General features: G+C 34.5%; 2 protein-coding genes across 6 annotated transcripts; both read left to right on the top strand.

Moving 5' to 3' along the window:
- The first annotated feature begins 415 nt into the window (after nt 1–415).
- Nucleotides 416–6,440, top strand: LOC7475706 (phospholipid:diacylglycerol acyltransferase 1). Its single transcript, XM_002303216.4, has 7 exons — nt 416–1,073; nt 1,902–2,124; nt 2,230–2,513; nt 3,480–3,807; nt 3,981–4,240; nt 4,868–5,360; nt 5,897–6,440. The coding sequence occupies exons 1-6, from the start codon at nt 628–630 to the stop codon at nt 5,349–5,351; spliced, it is 2,025 nt and encodes a 674-aa protein (XP_002303252.4). The 5' UTR covers nt 416–627; the 3' UTR covers nt 5,352–5,360; nt 5,897–6,440.
- A 1,224-nt stretch (nt 6,441–7,664) lies between these two features.
- Nucleotides 7,665–14,374, top strand: LOC7478359 (polyadenylate-binding protein-interacting protein 3). Of its 5 annotated transcripts, none has more exons than XM_024598052.2 (15): nt 7,669–8,058; nt 8,881–9,036; nt 9,106–9,261; nt 9,410–9,540; nt 9,787–9,977; nt 10,625–10,802; nt 10,894–11,130; nt 11,378–11,502; nt 11,637–11,706; nt 11,833–11,866; nt 12,168–12,493; nt 12,599–12,742; nt 13,168–13,266; nt 13,405–13,467; nt 13,835–14,374. In XM_024598052.2, exons 2-15 carry the CDS (start codon nt 8,898–8,900, stop codon nt 13,862–13,864), a joined length of 1,923 nt encoding a protein of 640 aa, XP_024453820.1. In that variant the 5' UTR covers nt 7,669–8,058; nt 8,881–8,897; the 3' UTR covers nt 13,865–14,374. The 5 variants fall into 5 exon arrangements, with proteins under 5 accessions (XP_024453823.1, XP_024453820.1, XP_024453822.1 ...); XM_024598054.2 differs by having other exon boundaries at nt 8,878–9,027; XM_024598053.2 differs by having other exon boundaries at nt 8,878–9,036; nt 11,833–11,860.
- The last annotated feature ends 1,367 nt before the right edge of the window (nt 14,375–15,741 follow it).

Here is a 15,741-nt window from a genome sequence, read left to right as displayed (position 1 = left end):
ATTACTATATCCTTGCAATGGTGAGAAAACAAGATCAATTTTTAGAAAATAAGGGAGGAGCAGCTACGAACCCCGAATAAGACTAGTCTCATCTTTTAAAAAGGTACGAGGATACCCGACTAAACAAAAACTAAAAAAATAAAATTAGTATTCATTCATAGCATACAAAAAATAGCAGAAGAAGTTGAAGAAAACGCAAAAAGACAATCCAAACTCTTTTTTTTGGTGCAAAAATGTTTTTTTAGAATTAAATTTTTAAATTTGTTTATTTTATTTTAATGTGTTAAAATTAAAATTTAAAAATAAAAAATAATTATTTTAATATATTTTTTAAAAATAACTACTACAGGTTCTTCAAACAGGCTTTTATTATTTTCGTTCTAGGAGAATCGGTGATCCTTTTTATGCGCTTATCAAAAAGTTACAATTTTTTTCTGTTTTAGACTTTACAGCTCTCTTTCTCTTTTCATAGTAATAGAAGACAAAGACACAAAACAAAGTCAATTTTAATTTGGCTGCCTCTCAGTTTAACTCCAACTGCCGGTCTATTTCTGGTATTAATCTACGCTCTCTTCAATTTCTATGCTCTCTCTGGTTGTTTTTTAAGCAAATTAAACCCGGAAAACAATGGCTTTAATTCGTCGCCGAAAACCTGTCGAACCCAGTAAAACCTCAGTGCAAAGAGAGGAGGGGGAGGAGGAGGGGGAGGAGGAAGACAATAGTAAAAACAAACACCCAAAGAAGAGTTACACAAAATCCAAACCAAAATGGACATGTTTAGACAATTGTTGCTGGTTTGTTGGGTGCATATGTGTAACTTGGTGGATTTTATTGTTTCTTTACAACGTTATGCCTGCTTCTTTCCCTCAATATGTGACTGAGGCAATCACTGGTCCTTTGCCTGATCCACCTGGTGTCAAGTTGAGGAAAGAAGGGTTGAAGGCAAAGCATCCTGTGGTTTTTGTTCCTGGGATTGTTACTGGAGGGCTTGAGCTGTGGGAAGGGCATCAGTGTGCTGATGGATTGTTTAGGAAAAGGCTATGGGGTGGAGCTTTTGGTGAAGTTTATAGAAGGTATGGATGATTGGTGGTTGTTCCTTTGTTTCGACTTACTGTTGATAGAATACTCTCTGTTGACATGGAAATTGAATTGGTTTGTTGTTTCAATGAGTTTATACATTTCTTTGCCAAATATAAAATCCGGGGTTTGTGAATTTAGAGGCATTTAGTTGTTAAATGTTTCGTGAGTTTTGTTCATAAGTGTTATTATTAGGCTTTGGCTGTCATTGGTTTAGTTTTTTGTGTGCCTTTTTTCAAGCTTTTAGTAGAGTTGACGTGAGTATATTGCTGATTGATTTTGTGTGATGAACTATCATGTGAAGAAATGTGGTCAGTTGTTGAGTAGACAAATTAATTTGCCAGTTTAATGGTGAGAAAGAAAGTTGGTTCTTGGTTGTTTGTCAACTTGTTTCCATTTATGGAAATCTTGATATCTATTTTAGATTTTTAAATGACTTTCCTTTTTTCAAGACTGGTGTTTTAGATGTAGAATGGAAGAAGATGGTGAATTGTTGTCAATTAAAATTGCTTCTTAGTGGTCTTGTTCCAATGATAAATAGTCATGTTTCATCATTTTAACTGAACATTGAGTAAACGACCTTGCTCCTCTCCTGGCTAGCTTGGAGCTTATACTCTAACATGCTACACCACGGAGAAAGAGAAAGACAACAGCTTTCTGGATCAATAATCTTAAAGAAATTCCTAGTGCACAACATTTCTGGTTCAGCCTATATATCATTGCCAGCTTTCACATTGTTAGTTGTCTGTGAACTTATGAAGCTCCACACATGCCTTTCGTGCTTCGTCAGCTGATTCTTCATTTTATTCGTGGATGTTTTATAGGCCTCTCTGCTGGGTGGAACATATGTCACTGGACAATGAAACTGGATTGGATCCTCCAGGTATAAGGGTCAGGCCTGTCTGTGGACTTGTGGCTGCTGATTACTTTGCTCCAGGATATTTTGTATGGGCAGTTTTGATTGCTAATTTGGCACGCATTGGATATGAGGAGAAGACAATGTACATGGCATCATATGATTGGAGACTTTCATTTCAGAATACTGAGGTTTTCTTCTATTCTTTTTTAGGAACTTGATTTTATCGTTCGTGTTGTATATGCTGGTGGTTTTTTTTTTTTAACTTGCTACTTTCTTTGAATTCAATTAATCAGGTCCGTGACCAAACTTTAAGCCGCATAAAAAGTAATATTGAACTCATGGTTGCAACAAATGGTGGGAACAAGGCAGTTATTATACCACATTCCATGGGTGCTTTGTACTTTCTGCATTTTATGAAGTGGGTGGAGGCACCAGCTCCAATGGGTGGTGGGGGTGGTCCAGATTGGTGTGCTAAGCATATCAAGGCAGTGATGAATATTGGTGGACCATTTTTAGGCGTTCCAAAAGCTGTCTCTGGACTTTTCTCTGCTGAAGCGAAGGATATTGCAGTTGCCAGGTTATCTGGTTTAACTCTGTTGTAGTTAATGAGTAGTAAGCTTCTTATGGCTTGTTTAAAGATGAGTATGACTTGCTAGGCCCAATAAACAATCTTTACACAGGGAAAACAGTAAACAATCTTCAAACAGGGAAATCATAACTTGCAGAAAAATTACATCATATCAAACATTTTCCCCATAGAGCATGACCATAATAATACTACCTATTTAACTCCATTTATTTCTGTGTCAAAGTCTGTTCCTTGATGACATTCCAAGATGTCCTGAAGGTGTTACTCCAATAGCCTACTTTATAACACAGCTTGGACAAAAATTCCCCTAATCCATAACTTGAAACACTGGCAATGCATGTTAACTGGGAGAAACTTTTTTTATGCGCAAAAATAGTATTCTGCTATGAGTAGTGTTCTGAGGAAGTTATTTTTTTTGCTGTACTGACATTTGAATTCTTGGTTTTTGAGTGGCATATTTTCGCATTCTAATTTCTATACATTGTCTGTCTTAGTTATTTTCTCAAGTACAAACCATAACTGATTTGAATGCTTGGTCTTTTATTTATTGAAGGCATAAACTTTCACATTGTGATATAATTGTCGATAATTTTTTTGGTAGAGACTAGTCACTACTACAGTTTTAATGGGAACCACTGTACTTGCAAAATATGAGATTTGGGTTTCTTTCCTTGGTCAAATTTTTAATATCTCTGTTGCTTTATACTCAGCTCTTTTCAACTTTTATAAATCTGCTTTATCTTTATCTTTTTGTATTTTTGAGATGAGAAATGGCTCTTTTATTACTGAAGGACAGTTGGTCATGCTATTGCTTCTCTAGAGGCTCTTGCTCTTATGGACATACTTGACACAGTTTATTCAACTATCTGGACTTGACTGATGATCTTAATTTATATGTATACCAGCATTGATCTTGTATATAGTGAATTTTCTGTAACATGCCTCATTCTGCAGGGCCATTGCACCTGGTGTCTTGGACAAAGATTTATTTGGCTTTCAGACATTGCAACATATAATGAGGATGTCTCGCACATGGGATTCAACCATGTCAATGATTCCAAAAGGTGGTGCCACTATTTGGGGTGATCTTGACTGGTCACCTGAGGAAGGATATATTCCTATTAAGAGAAAGCAAAAAAACACTGACACACAGAAAGCAAGCCAAGATGGCCCAGAAAGAAAGATCTCTGAAATAAAGAGAGCCAATTATGGAAGGATCATATCCTTTGGGAAGGATGTAGCTGAGGCACTTTCATCTGACATTGAGAGGATTGACTTCAGGGTAAGTTTATCTGTTTCCTAAATTGGTGAAAAGATGGCTGTATCTTTAAAGATATACTAAACTCTCTCTCATTCTGAGTTTCAGTGCTTTTACACATCAGAATTAGATTTAAGAAAATTAATGATTGCGCCAATTCTTTCATTAAATACATTATTTGTTATCTTAACATGCAGGATGCTGTTAAAGGTCAAAGTATTGCAAACACCTCCTGTCGTGATGTGTGGACGGAGTACCATGACATGGGATTTGGAGGTATTAAAGCTGTTGCAGAATATAAGGTTTATACTGCTGGATCTATTCTAGATCTGCTGCACTTTGTTGCCCCAAAGATGATGGAGCGTGGCAGTGCTCATTTCTCTTATGGAATTGCTGATGATTTGGACGATCCAAAATACCAGCACTACAAATATTGGTCAAACCCTTTGGAGACAAAGTGAGGATCTTTCTGCCCAGTCAATTATGGAAACTGTGATATGTTAGTCTTCTTGGCAATAGTTTTGTGATATATTCAATGATGGCATTTAGTCATAGTGCTTCATACACTCCCATTTCATCAGGTATATGCTTATATATAAATGTGGTGAGCATAAATAGCTAGATTTCTTAAGAAAGTCAAATCTTTGATGGTTCAACTTTATACTGATTTACAGTGTGTATGGTGCAGAGAGATATGAATCCTATGAATTAATTCGGCAATTTTGAATAACTATTGCACCACAAAAAAAGCTAAATTGACACTATCAAGTTCAAACACGGGAAATTATCTGATGTAGATTTTTTATAAACATGCAGTTCTTTTAATAACATGCCAGTATGCAATTGTTGTAGATGCCCTGTACAGCATTATGTTCTTGATATCTAAGATTTTTTTCTTTCCTTGTTGTCACACAACCTCTTTTGAATTCCATTTCAAATGTTTTCTACTAGCAAGCCTCCTGGATCATTATCTTTTTCATTTCTTTTGAATGATGTTCATTTACTTGATTGAGTGGCCTAATCATGGCTGTCTATACAAGGTCTTCATATCGATTGCTGATAACTTCTCACTCTGGTTTTACAGATTGCCCAATGCCCCAGAAATGGAGGTTTTTTCCCTGTATGGAGTGGGCATACCAACCGAAAGATCTTATGTTTACAAGTTATCTCCTTCAGCTGAGTGCGCTATTCCATTTCAGATTGATTCATCAGCTGACGAACAATTTGAAGACAGCTGCCTGAAAGGTGGAGTCTATACTGTTGATGGGGATGAGACTGTTCCTGTTTTAAGTTCAGGCTTCATGTGTGCTAAAGGTTGGCGTGGGAAAACAAGATTCAACCCTTCAGGAAGTCGAATGTATATTAGAGAGTACGATCATTCTCCTCCAACAAACTTGTTAGAAGGTCGGGGCACCCAAAGTGGTGCTCACGTTGATATAATGGGAAACTTTGCTTTGATTGAGGATATAATGAGAGTGGCAGCTGGTGCTACAGGAGAAGAGTTGGGGGGTGATCAAGTTCATTCAGATATATTTAAGTGGTCTGAGAAGATCCATCTACAACTGTGATTGCAAATGGTATGTACCTTCTTATTGCGGGCTTCAAAAGTTTTCTTTTTGAGAGTGCATTTTTCTTTTGCTCCTTGCTGTTCATCCAGTTCTTGTATTCGATTTTGGACATTTGTGGCAATATCTACTCTGGACCATAGCTACAACAATACTAGGCCTCATCCACGCCTTCGTGGCTCCATATTCATGTTGTGGATGATGTCAATCTTCATGGGATGGGTTTTTAACAGTATTGGACCCTTCATTTTGATGTCATGCTCTTTTCATTTACTGTCAGATTTGTGGTCTATGTTTCCAAGATGCTGTTGCCCTATGCCTGTTGGTTTGGCATTCCTATTAACTGTCAACTTTCTCTTAATATCCTTTCAATTTTTTTTTATAAAGAAAAACAAAGTCTACAACGTTCTGTAATGTGACCCCAATATTTTCTTCATCTGTACTCATACTCTTTTCATTTCGTTGTGAGACCCGCACTCAATTTGGCAGTCCCTATTTCCTATTTGAAGAAAGTTTGGCCGAAACTTAGTTATTTTTTGTCTGTGCAGAGGTATGAGGCTTGAAGACAGCGGAAGTGATTCACTCTTGACAGACGTTCTGTGTGCTTGTGCTTGTCCTGAACATCGGTACTCTAAGACAAGGTAGGCAATGAAATCGAAGCTTGTTGATTTCTCCTTTGAAAGTGATTGCGAAGGAAGCAGCAGAGCTGGTTATAAGTTGATGGATCAATGGATTTAAACCGAATTCAGCTGCTACTTTTGTTGTTTCTCGCTCTTGATTATTAGTAGGTTAGTATTCATTCATTGCATTTGTATAATTCTTCTATTGGTGTTCTTAAAAATGAAAGCGATGTATTCAAAGGAAGTAATGGAAACTCAGGTAACTTGTCTTGGTTCTGTAGGTTTTTAATTGTTAGTAGTGTAGATGAAAAATCACGAAATCACTACAAAAGGATTGTATACACCTTTTCGGATTTCTTTGGTTCATATCAGAAGTGTTGAATCTCTTGTAACATTTTATTCCCCACAAGGGCTAACACGAATAATTGTCAAGAATCAAGATCATTAGAGATAGTACTTCTTTTTTGGTGGATTCGTTGCTTCGACTTGTCAAAAGACTCTAATTTTTTTTCTCAAATTTTTACCACAGCTTTTCTAAGTTGTTTTGTGAATCTGACATTTTTCCCACATTGGATGATTGAAGATGTAGCAAATTCTGCCTGTTGTGAGAATTAAACCGCCATATATTTCTGCTTTCAGAATGTCTTTCTTGGATTTGAAAACCTACTTGAATATCTCTGAATATCTTTGAATATAAGAAAAACAAACTTAGCACCTTTCGTAATTTGGAAATCCACATTCGTCCCCGATGGAGTTTTGGTGGCTGCATATATGGAGCCATTTCTAGCACTAAATTGAATGCTGATAAGGATTCTGATATGACGCTACTGTTTTTACAGCTGCAGATGATGCATTGAAGTTATGCTTGAGCGGCGCAACTTGATCAAAAAAACAAAATAACCGACCTCCCCACCATAAAAAATATTGATTTTGTTGTTTTTTTTTAAATACTTTAGATTAATTTTTTTGTTTAAATTTTAATTAATACTCCCTCTTTTATTTATTTATTTTGTTATTTTAGTTTGCATTAGTTTTTTGTTTAAATTTTAATTAATACCCACTCTCTTGTTTTTAAAACTATTTAGTTCACCTATTTAAAAAATAATTAATGTTTTAAATTTTTTTTTAATTTCATAATGTTTCAAAAAGACTATTATAATTTTCTTTAATTTTTTTATATTTTATAGAAATAAACTTTATTTATATGATATATTTATAAAAATAAAAATTATTTGTTCTTGACAACTAAAGTTACCCTCTAAGATAAAATAAATAAAAACATATAAAATAAAATATAAATTTAAATATTTGTATGTGTATTTATCTTTTGTTTTTATTAAGAAGATTAAATCTTCACTTTAATATTTAATTAATATTAATAATTCCTTTTTAATTTATTGATTTTTATATTTATTAATTTATTTTATTAAAACGCAAATACTATCTTTTCATTTATTAATTAAAAAATCATAATATCTAAAAACATATCTCTAATGCTTGAAATTAACCTGAAAACGTAGCTAAAACAAGCAAGTGAAGGTCAAGATTACAATTTTGGATAGTCAACTCGGGTCAGTGCTAAAAACATTTATTTAAAAAAAAATCAATAAAAAATTGAAAATAATCAAAGAGTTGAAAACTCAGGTTAGATGCGAATCAACTGAATTAGCAGATCAATTCAAGTTTTTAACTGGATGATCGATCAGTTTCCAAGTCGATACACAGAGGGACTAATTAAAAGTAAAAGAAGAGCCACTCTAGCGTTATACCGACCATTCTTCCTCAATTTTTAATTTGTCATCGCCCTCTCTATATATTTCAAGTTCTCTTTAAAAAACACACGCCCGAAACTCTCTCTCTCTCATACGGTCTCTCTCTCTCTCTCTCTCGATCAGACCGAGTTCGCTCACTTCCCATCGCTAATACATGCATATGCACCCCCGCCTCCTATTTTATGGTCTGTGATAAAAAAAAAAACCCTAACTCACCGAGTCCAATCCTTCCACTAACTGTATCTGATCTCAACCACTCGAGTCGTCGACGCCGCGTCAAAAGCAAATTACAGCTCAATTAATTAAAGCTTATTTCAGGTAAATTTCGATCCTTTTGTTAATTACTTCTTTCTCTCCTTTGATCTCACACTTTCAATATCTTTAAACTCGAATTATTTAAATGCCTTAAGTTTTGAATCATACATAATAGTTCTATAAGCAGATTTTGCATTAGGGTTACTTTAATACAGCCCTTCTTTTGTCTGTTGAGACTGGTTAGAGAATGCATTCTTATAAGATTAGGAGCAAGACTGTAGAAATAGTAGTGGAAGTAAGAGGGTAAGAATTCTGAAAATGAGAGCGACGGGAAGGAACTGAACTAATGGGATTTTTGTTGACACGAGGCTATTCTAGATTTGAGGAAATGAGCTATATAGTTGCTGGTATTGGGTAATCTTAGTTTTCCTAAGTTGTGTATTGGCACTTGTCTATATGTTATATACTAATTTAAAGGTGCATATAAAAGAATGATGTGGATAATAACCCATATTGCTAAGATTAATAAATGAATAGAATAACACATATGTAGTTAGCCCCTTGAAAATTGTCACATCTTTTAGGAGCGTGGTGATATCTTGTCTATTATGCAAGTGCTAAATCAGTAACTGCATGGTACCCGTGTAACTAAACAAGTTACTTGTTTCAAACATGTCAGGGATGGGTAAAATTATATTTCTAATGTTTCTTTATCTAAGTTTATATTGCCTCCATATGCGTGGAAATTTTGATGTACCTTCCCCCCCTAAAATCTGTTTGCTACTGCATCTGTAAGTGCTTTCAAGGGATCTACACTCATCTTTGGTGCCATACTGTATCCCAATGATCTGAACTGATTTCAAACATGTTTTTGTTTGTCAGAAGAGGGTGCTGCTGTTGAGATGAATTTGCCACAGGCTATGCATCCCAAATCTTCTGCTAATGGTTTTGGTCGTCGGAGAGCTGAAAGGGATTGGGGGACGAGGTTTGAAAATAAGGTGCAATCTGGAAAACCACATACCAATAGATCGGGTAATGCTGGTAATCTCTCATGGCCTGAAGCACTTGTCACTCTAGATTATATATTCTGTTCTAACAATATTGATATAGGTGCGATGGGAAAAGTTGGAGTTTATGAGAGTCCTTCGCGTGAACGGCTCATATATTTAACAACTTGTCTTATTGGGCATCCTGTGGAAGTCCAGCTGAAAAATGGATCCGTATACTCTGGAACATGTTACACAACAAATGTTGAAAAGGAATTTGGTAAGTTCTGTTGATTTAGTTTAGTTGAAGAGATTTCACTCATGTTGTTAGCCGTTTTGTAGATTGATTCTAATTATACCCAGCTTTTACATGGAATCTTCTGTTTAGTCTATTTCCTTCTCAGCATTCTCTTGCTTTTCTCATTCAGCCATAATTTTGAAAATGGCTCGCTTGATAAAGGACATTTCTTTCCGAGGCCAAAAGGCAGAATTTGTCAGCAAGGCTCCATCAAAGACTTTGATTTTACCTGGAAAAGAAGTTGTCCAAGTTATTGCAAAGGTTCTGCTACATTTTCTTTCTTTCATATTCTGCTTGTTTGAATCTGGTCTCTTGAGTGAAGTTGATTTTCAAGTTGTTGACCTGTGGTTCTGAATGGAACCTGGGGTGATATTTATTGGATAAGTTAACAAAGAACAATAGAGGAAAAAAATGCATGTGATTTGTTAGTTAATGTTGTAGAGAACAAGTTTAGGTTGTGTCAGATTAAATGGATGTTTATGTATGCTGTCTGATATATGGTGCCAGGATGTCTCCGTTACCGTAGATGGGATGTCCAATGAGCCCCAACATGCAAAGCAGCAAGAAATTATGATTGACTCCTATATATCACAACCACGACAAGTTGAAGCGGAGAGAGAGCTGGAACCTTGGATCCCTGAAAAAGATGATCCACAATGCCCTGAATCAGAGAACATATTTGATGGCCATTGGAATAGGTTGTTATAATAAGTATTTCTTTCCCCAAATTTCTTGGTAATTGTTCTACTGTCTTTAATATATTCTCTGGTTCACTAGAATTTCAACTGCCTAATCTTTACTTTGCTGTCAGCAGCTTGTATTTTCGTGAATGAATTTGTTTTCTCCAGCTTTCTAATCATGTTTTCTCATCCTCTCCCTATTTAAACTCATCACAATTGTAGTGTTAATTTGGATTGTTCTACAAGATACCATAGAAAACTTATTCTGAAAACTTGCTTTCTATAGATTACTTCCCCTGAGAGATGTCTTTGGGAAGCATGTGGACATATTTTCTGTTGTGCCTGATCCTTACCTGTGGTTAGGTTTTTCAGGATTCAGTTAACTTTACAAAAACAGAGGTGTTGAAGTTTGGTTACCGTAAGGCTAAGGTTAAACCTTCTGTGGTTGATACAAATATATAATTGAAAAGGGATCCAGTGTAACATAGATCTTAGAGTTCTAGCTTATATTACCCATGTTAAATGTCTCCTATCCTTTCTCCATTAATACATGAGACTTAAAATCAGTATCCTTTATTTTTTTCTCCTTGTGGTTGTAATCTTATGGTATCCTTATGTAATTTTTATTACTGATTTGATACTTATTTTGTTTATTTGCATATTAGGGGCTGGGATCAATTTGAAACAAATGAAATGCTGTTTGGAGTAAAAAGCACCTTTGACGAGGAACTTTATACAACAAAGCTGGAGAGGGGTCCTCGGATGAAAGAATTGGAAAGGGAAGCTGTGAGGATAGCAAGAGAGATCGAGGGGGAGGAAACAAGCGACCTTCACTTAGCAGAGGTGAGGTTATCCCTAATGTCATTTTCTGCTTCTATTTTGGTTTATTTTTTCTGTACATTTTTTTGACTGCTTTTGCTACTTCATCCAACAGGAAAGAGGCATCAATCTTCATGAAAGTTGTAATATCGATGAGGAGACCCGATACTCATCAGTCTATAGAGGTGGAGCCATTGATGATGGTGGGTATGAAGAACTTGATGATATAGTGATGAATTCTCACAACAGTGAAACTTTTGGAGGGCCATCTGCCTCTTCCATTAAGAAGTTGGCTGATTTGAGCCATGCAAAAAGCAATGATGGGCCTCGAGTGTTATCAAGCTCTTCCTTGGTATTTCCTCAAATAATCACTAAGTTTATATAGAAATTGTTGTATTTCAAAATGGAGCATTTTTTGACTTGCTTTGTAATTCTAAAGAAAAAATTTCAGCATATTTTCTACTTGGAGCACTATATAGTCATTTATTTTCATGCATCTCCTGCCTGGCAGTTAGTCTTGATTTATGTTAATTCTTCTTTAAGTAATTACTACCTGCTGTCGTACTTGTATTGAATTTCTGTGTTTCTTTTTGTCCAAGGATGAGGCACAATGCTCTCAATCAAGTACTTGTGCAGATCTGCATCATCCAGGATCTCATGATCTTGCTGCACAGCTGTCATCAGAACCTTCTAAAGGTTTCTCCACTTCAGATAGTGACAGCAGGTTCTTGCTATTGTGTTTAATTCAGTATTTCCTCAATGATAACTTAAATTGCATCTCATTTCACAAGAATTGTTCTTGGGAGGACAAATGAATTTGTTGATTTTTGAAATTCTTGAATTCTACAATTGCAATAGGGTCCAAGAGGATCGGCATCATGAACATGGAGAACTTGACAGCATCAAGGAGCTTGTAGAAGAGCAGATAGTGAGTAAAACTTTAATTACTTACAAATTTTCTGCTCAAAACTTAAAAGAGAACATTATTAATTGCCTTTGGTTGTGATGCCTCTAATATTGGTGTGTTCTTCATTTCTGTTCATGTAATCTCCAGCTAACTCAGGATGCTCAATTGCCAAAAGGTGAGGGTGAGTCAATTATTCTGCTATTCCTTAACTTCATCCATCATTTAAGTTGTAGTATGAACAACTTTTATTATAAAGTTGTTGCATGAACTTGTCAAAAAATAAATTGAGTTATGAAAATATCGTAATGAAGTAATCATTAATAAAATATGTTGGGTTTACTCTCTTACATTTTTCCAGCTGCACCTGGCCTATATTGTGTCGCATGTTTTGCGTAGAAATGTAGGATACTTACTTTAATGGAACTTATGAATTCTAAACTTCATCTTCTTCTTTCAAACAATCTTTCTTTTATTTTCTGTAGATTCCAAGTTACTGGATGGCAAGAAAAATGAATCTGATAAAGGGAGGCCATCCTCTAATACCACTGCTTATGCCCCTTCATCCAATGTCTATCCAAAAAATAATGAAAAGGCTAGCCCCCCTGGCCAACCGTTAGAGGATGCAGCATCTGCCAAAGGATCTGGAGAAACGCAGCCTGTGAACTCTCGTGGACGACCTGGTAGTTCCACTTCATCTAATTCAGATTGTGCAGGTGCCTTGCTAGCTTCTAGTGGTCCTGGTTTATCACCAAGCTCATCAATGGGTTCATTATCTTCTGAGAAATCAACATTAAATCCCTATGCCAAGGTTTGTTTGGAAATAATAAAAAATATTTACCTTGATTATTTTCTTAACATGCCCTTGGCTAATACATTTGGGTGTTTGTTTCTATTTTTTTATTTCGGTTATCAGGAATTTAAACTTAATCCCAATGCCAAGAGTTTCACCCCTTCTCAAATGCCTCCTAGGCCCCCTTCCCCAATGTCAGATGGTCCCTTCTATTTTCAACCTAATGTTTCTAATCTACCACATATGCATGGCATGCCTATGGGAATTGTAAGTACTGAAATAACTTTATTGCCTCTGCTAAGATATAACTTGATTGCTTGATTGCTTATTTGTTCTCCTTTTTGTGTTTAGTTTAAATATAAGAAGAGTTAGGTTTTCGTGATGCTTTATTATATATTTTTAGTCTCCGCACTGTGGTTGGAAAACTGATGAATGGTTCATTGCATTTTTCCCTGTAGAAATGAACTCTAAAATAATGGTGAATAATGAAAAACTGATTTCCAATATCGTTCTTGGATATCTTGATTTAATGTTGTGATTATAATATCTCCGCATGTTTTCAGTACTCTGGGGATGGTGATTGTGTCTTTTAAATGTAAGAATGTGCATTCAACAGATGTTATGGGTGGTTCTTTTCGAACTTCACATCCAATTTCATTTATTAAAAGTGACTAACTACCAAGATTTTGCAGCTTGGACCTTCATTCAATGGGCAACAGCCTGTTATATTTAATCCACAGGCTGCACCATTGCAAACTCCGCAAGCATATTTTCATCCAGGTGGACCTCAGGTACAATATTTACCACCTTGTATATTGGGTGATTCTGGCATTCTGCAGCGCATGTCATCTCAATGTAAAATTGTTCATGTATACATATGAACACACATGTATAATTATATATGACTAGCTGTATGCATATAACTGCAGTTTGGGCAGCAGATGCTTGTTGGCCACCCTAGGCAAGTCTTGTACATGCCAAACTACCAGCCTGTAAGCAAAATTCTGATCTTTTAATTTTGATAGAGAAGTGTCTTGTTTTTTACTATATTGCATTATAATTAGTGTTCTATTAAGAAAAAACACCGAAGCTGGTTTCTTTATGTAGTGAAATTGAGAACAGTATTCATAATTTGTTTTTTTTTAAAAAAACAAAAGCCTAAAATAGCAATTTCCATTTATTAACAAAAAGAGAAACATAAGCAATCCCATAAATCACTAGTCATGAATGTGGTTGAAAAATTGAGGAATATATTACTATTTTCTTGAAAATGGTGTAAAGCTCACCATTCCGTGCTCTTATTAGATCACTGGAGCCGGTTTCAGTCACCTCATGTAGATTATTTTGTTCTCCATACAGGAAATGCCATATAAAGGACGAGAGTTTTAAGATTCTGTATTTCTCGACACCCCCGGTTGGGGCGGAGGAAGTGGACTTGTGGGATATAACCTCATGACTTGTGTGCCTCGTTTACACTGACTGGACTTGTGTGCCTCCTTTACACTGACTGGATTCTTGTTTTTCTTGTACTTATTTTCTTTTGATAAAGTAGTTTTGGACAAAATAAGGTGCAAAATTTCCTTTATTGTTTATGTCCCCGTTTCTTCGCATTGTGCGATCAACTTTCCGCTTGATGCATCGTCATCTCGTGTCGACCCAGTATAATGCTCATTGTTAAAAAAAAAAAAAAAAAAGAGAAAAAAACTAAAAGAATTAGAATGGATTGTTAGATTATGATCTTAAAGTGTAATTTACTTGTAGGTTTTACTATTTCAGTTTTTTATTTTCCTTAAGGTATGTATGCATGTATATAACGGTCCATTGTATTTTTATATCTGGTTGTGTGTGTAATTCTTTAAATATTGATTCATTACATATTTACATTACAAGCATTGTATATATGATGGGTCATTGCATGATTAAGAACAATCATATAGGAATTTAATTGTAAAAAGTCTTTAATTATTAGACTTAAATTCTAGTTTTTATAAAACACAAGGATCAAGAACATTTTCAAAAAGGGAGCATTTGTAAATAAAATATGTGGATTAAAATAATTTTTTTTGAAAATCACAGAGAATTTGTCGCACCTTCATTACATATGATTAAATCTTAGAAACCGAAGTAGCTATTGAATTATCCTATTACGTTACATTACTTTTTTTCGTTGCATTATAAATTTGATTATATTATATAACATTGTCTCAAGTATGCCGTTAATGTTTGACATTATAAATTATTATAACTGAAAAACGAAACAACGCTTTATTCTAGGGTGATGTTGTATGAAAGAATAGTTTCACTTGTTCTTTGTTTGTTCTTTTTTGAAAATACATGAATGAAATTTTTTATTTTTATTTTTATTTTTATTTTTCTTTTGAGGTTTGTGAGTATTAAAAAAAAAACCTAAAAGCCATCAACAAAACTTTGTGATCCAAGATTTAGAGCGTGTTTGGCAGTGTGGTTGCGGGTGCTTTTCAAATAACTTTTTGTGCTGAAATGCATGCCAATGATGTTTTTTTATTTTTTAAAAATTATTTTTGACATCAGCACATCAAAACGATCCAAAAAGTACAAACCGCACTCAATTTTAGCAAAAAAAAAAAATTCAAATTTTCACAAAACACAGGTAGAAACGCACTACCAAACGCTCCCTTAGTGGAATGACTATTTTGCTCTTAAAAAAAAGGTGTATTTGAGGGTGAAATTATCTTTTCCAGAGAATTCATTGGATATTATAAAATTGATTGGGGTTAAATTCATCTATATATTTATTTTAACACAGTAAAATGATTTTGTTACCCCTAAAAACAAAAATATATATATTTTCTTTTTATCCAAGGTTTTTTTTTGTTTTCTCACTATTTTTTGCAAAGTAAAATTATTCTTACACCATTAAAAGCTAAAAAAAAAAAAACTAAACTTGCATGAAGAAGCTTATTTGTTTTTTTATATTTTTTTGAATAGTGAAGTGATAAAATTACACTTGGATTTAAAAAATTCTAAGGTTGGGTTTGAGGGTGTTTTACTCTTTTTTTTTTTTTTTTTTGTAGTATTAAGGTTTGTTTAGGGGTTATTTGGTAATTTTCAATCCCCCACCACATTTTATTTCATTTATTTATTTTATTCAATTATGTTACTTATTATTTTTATTGTTATTTTTTATTTATCATTTTCTTAATTTATTTTGTTTTTTAATTTAGTCCCTATTTATTTTCTTTCATTTAGTTTTTATACCAAATTTGATTCTCATTATTTTTATTGCT

This window comes from Populus trichocarpa, chromosome 3, assembly GCF_000002775.5.
Source record: "Populus trichocarpa isolate Nisqually-1 chromosome 3, P.trichocarpa_v4.1, whole genome shotgun sequence".
Lineage (NCBI taxonomy): Eukaryota > Viridiplantae > Streptophyta > Magnoliopsida > Malpighiales > Salicaceae > Populus > Populus trichocarpa.
Note: the sequence above shows the minus strand (reverse complement) of the source record. Positions and strands in the feature narration are given on the sequence as shown.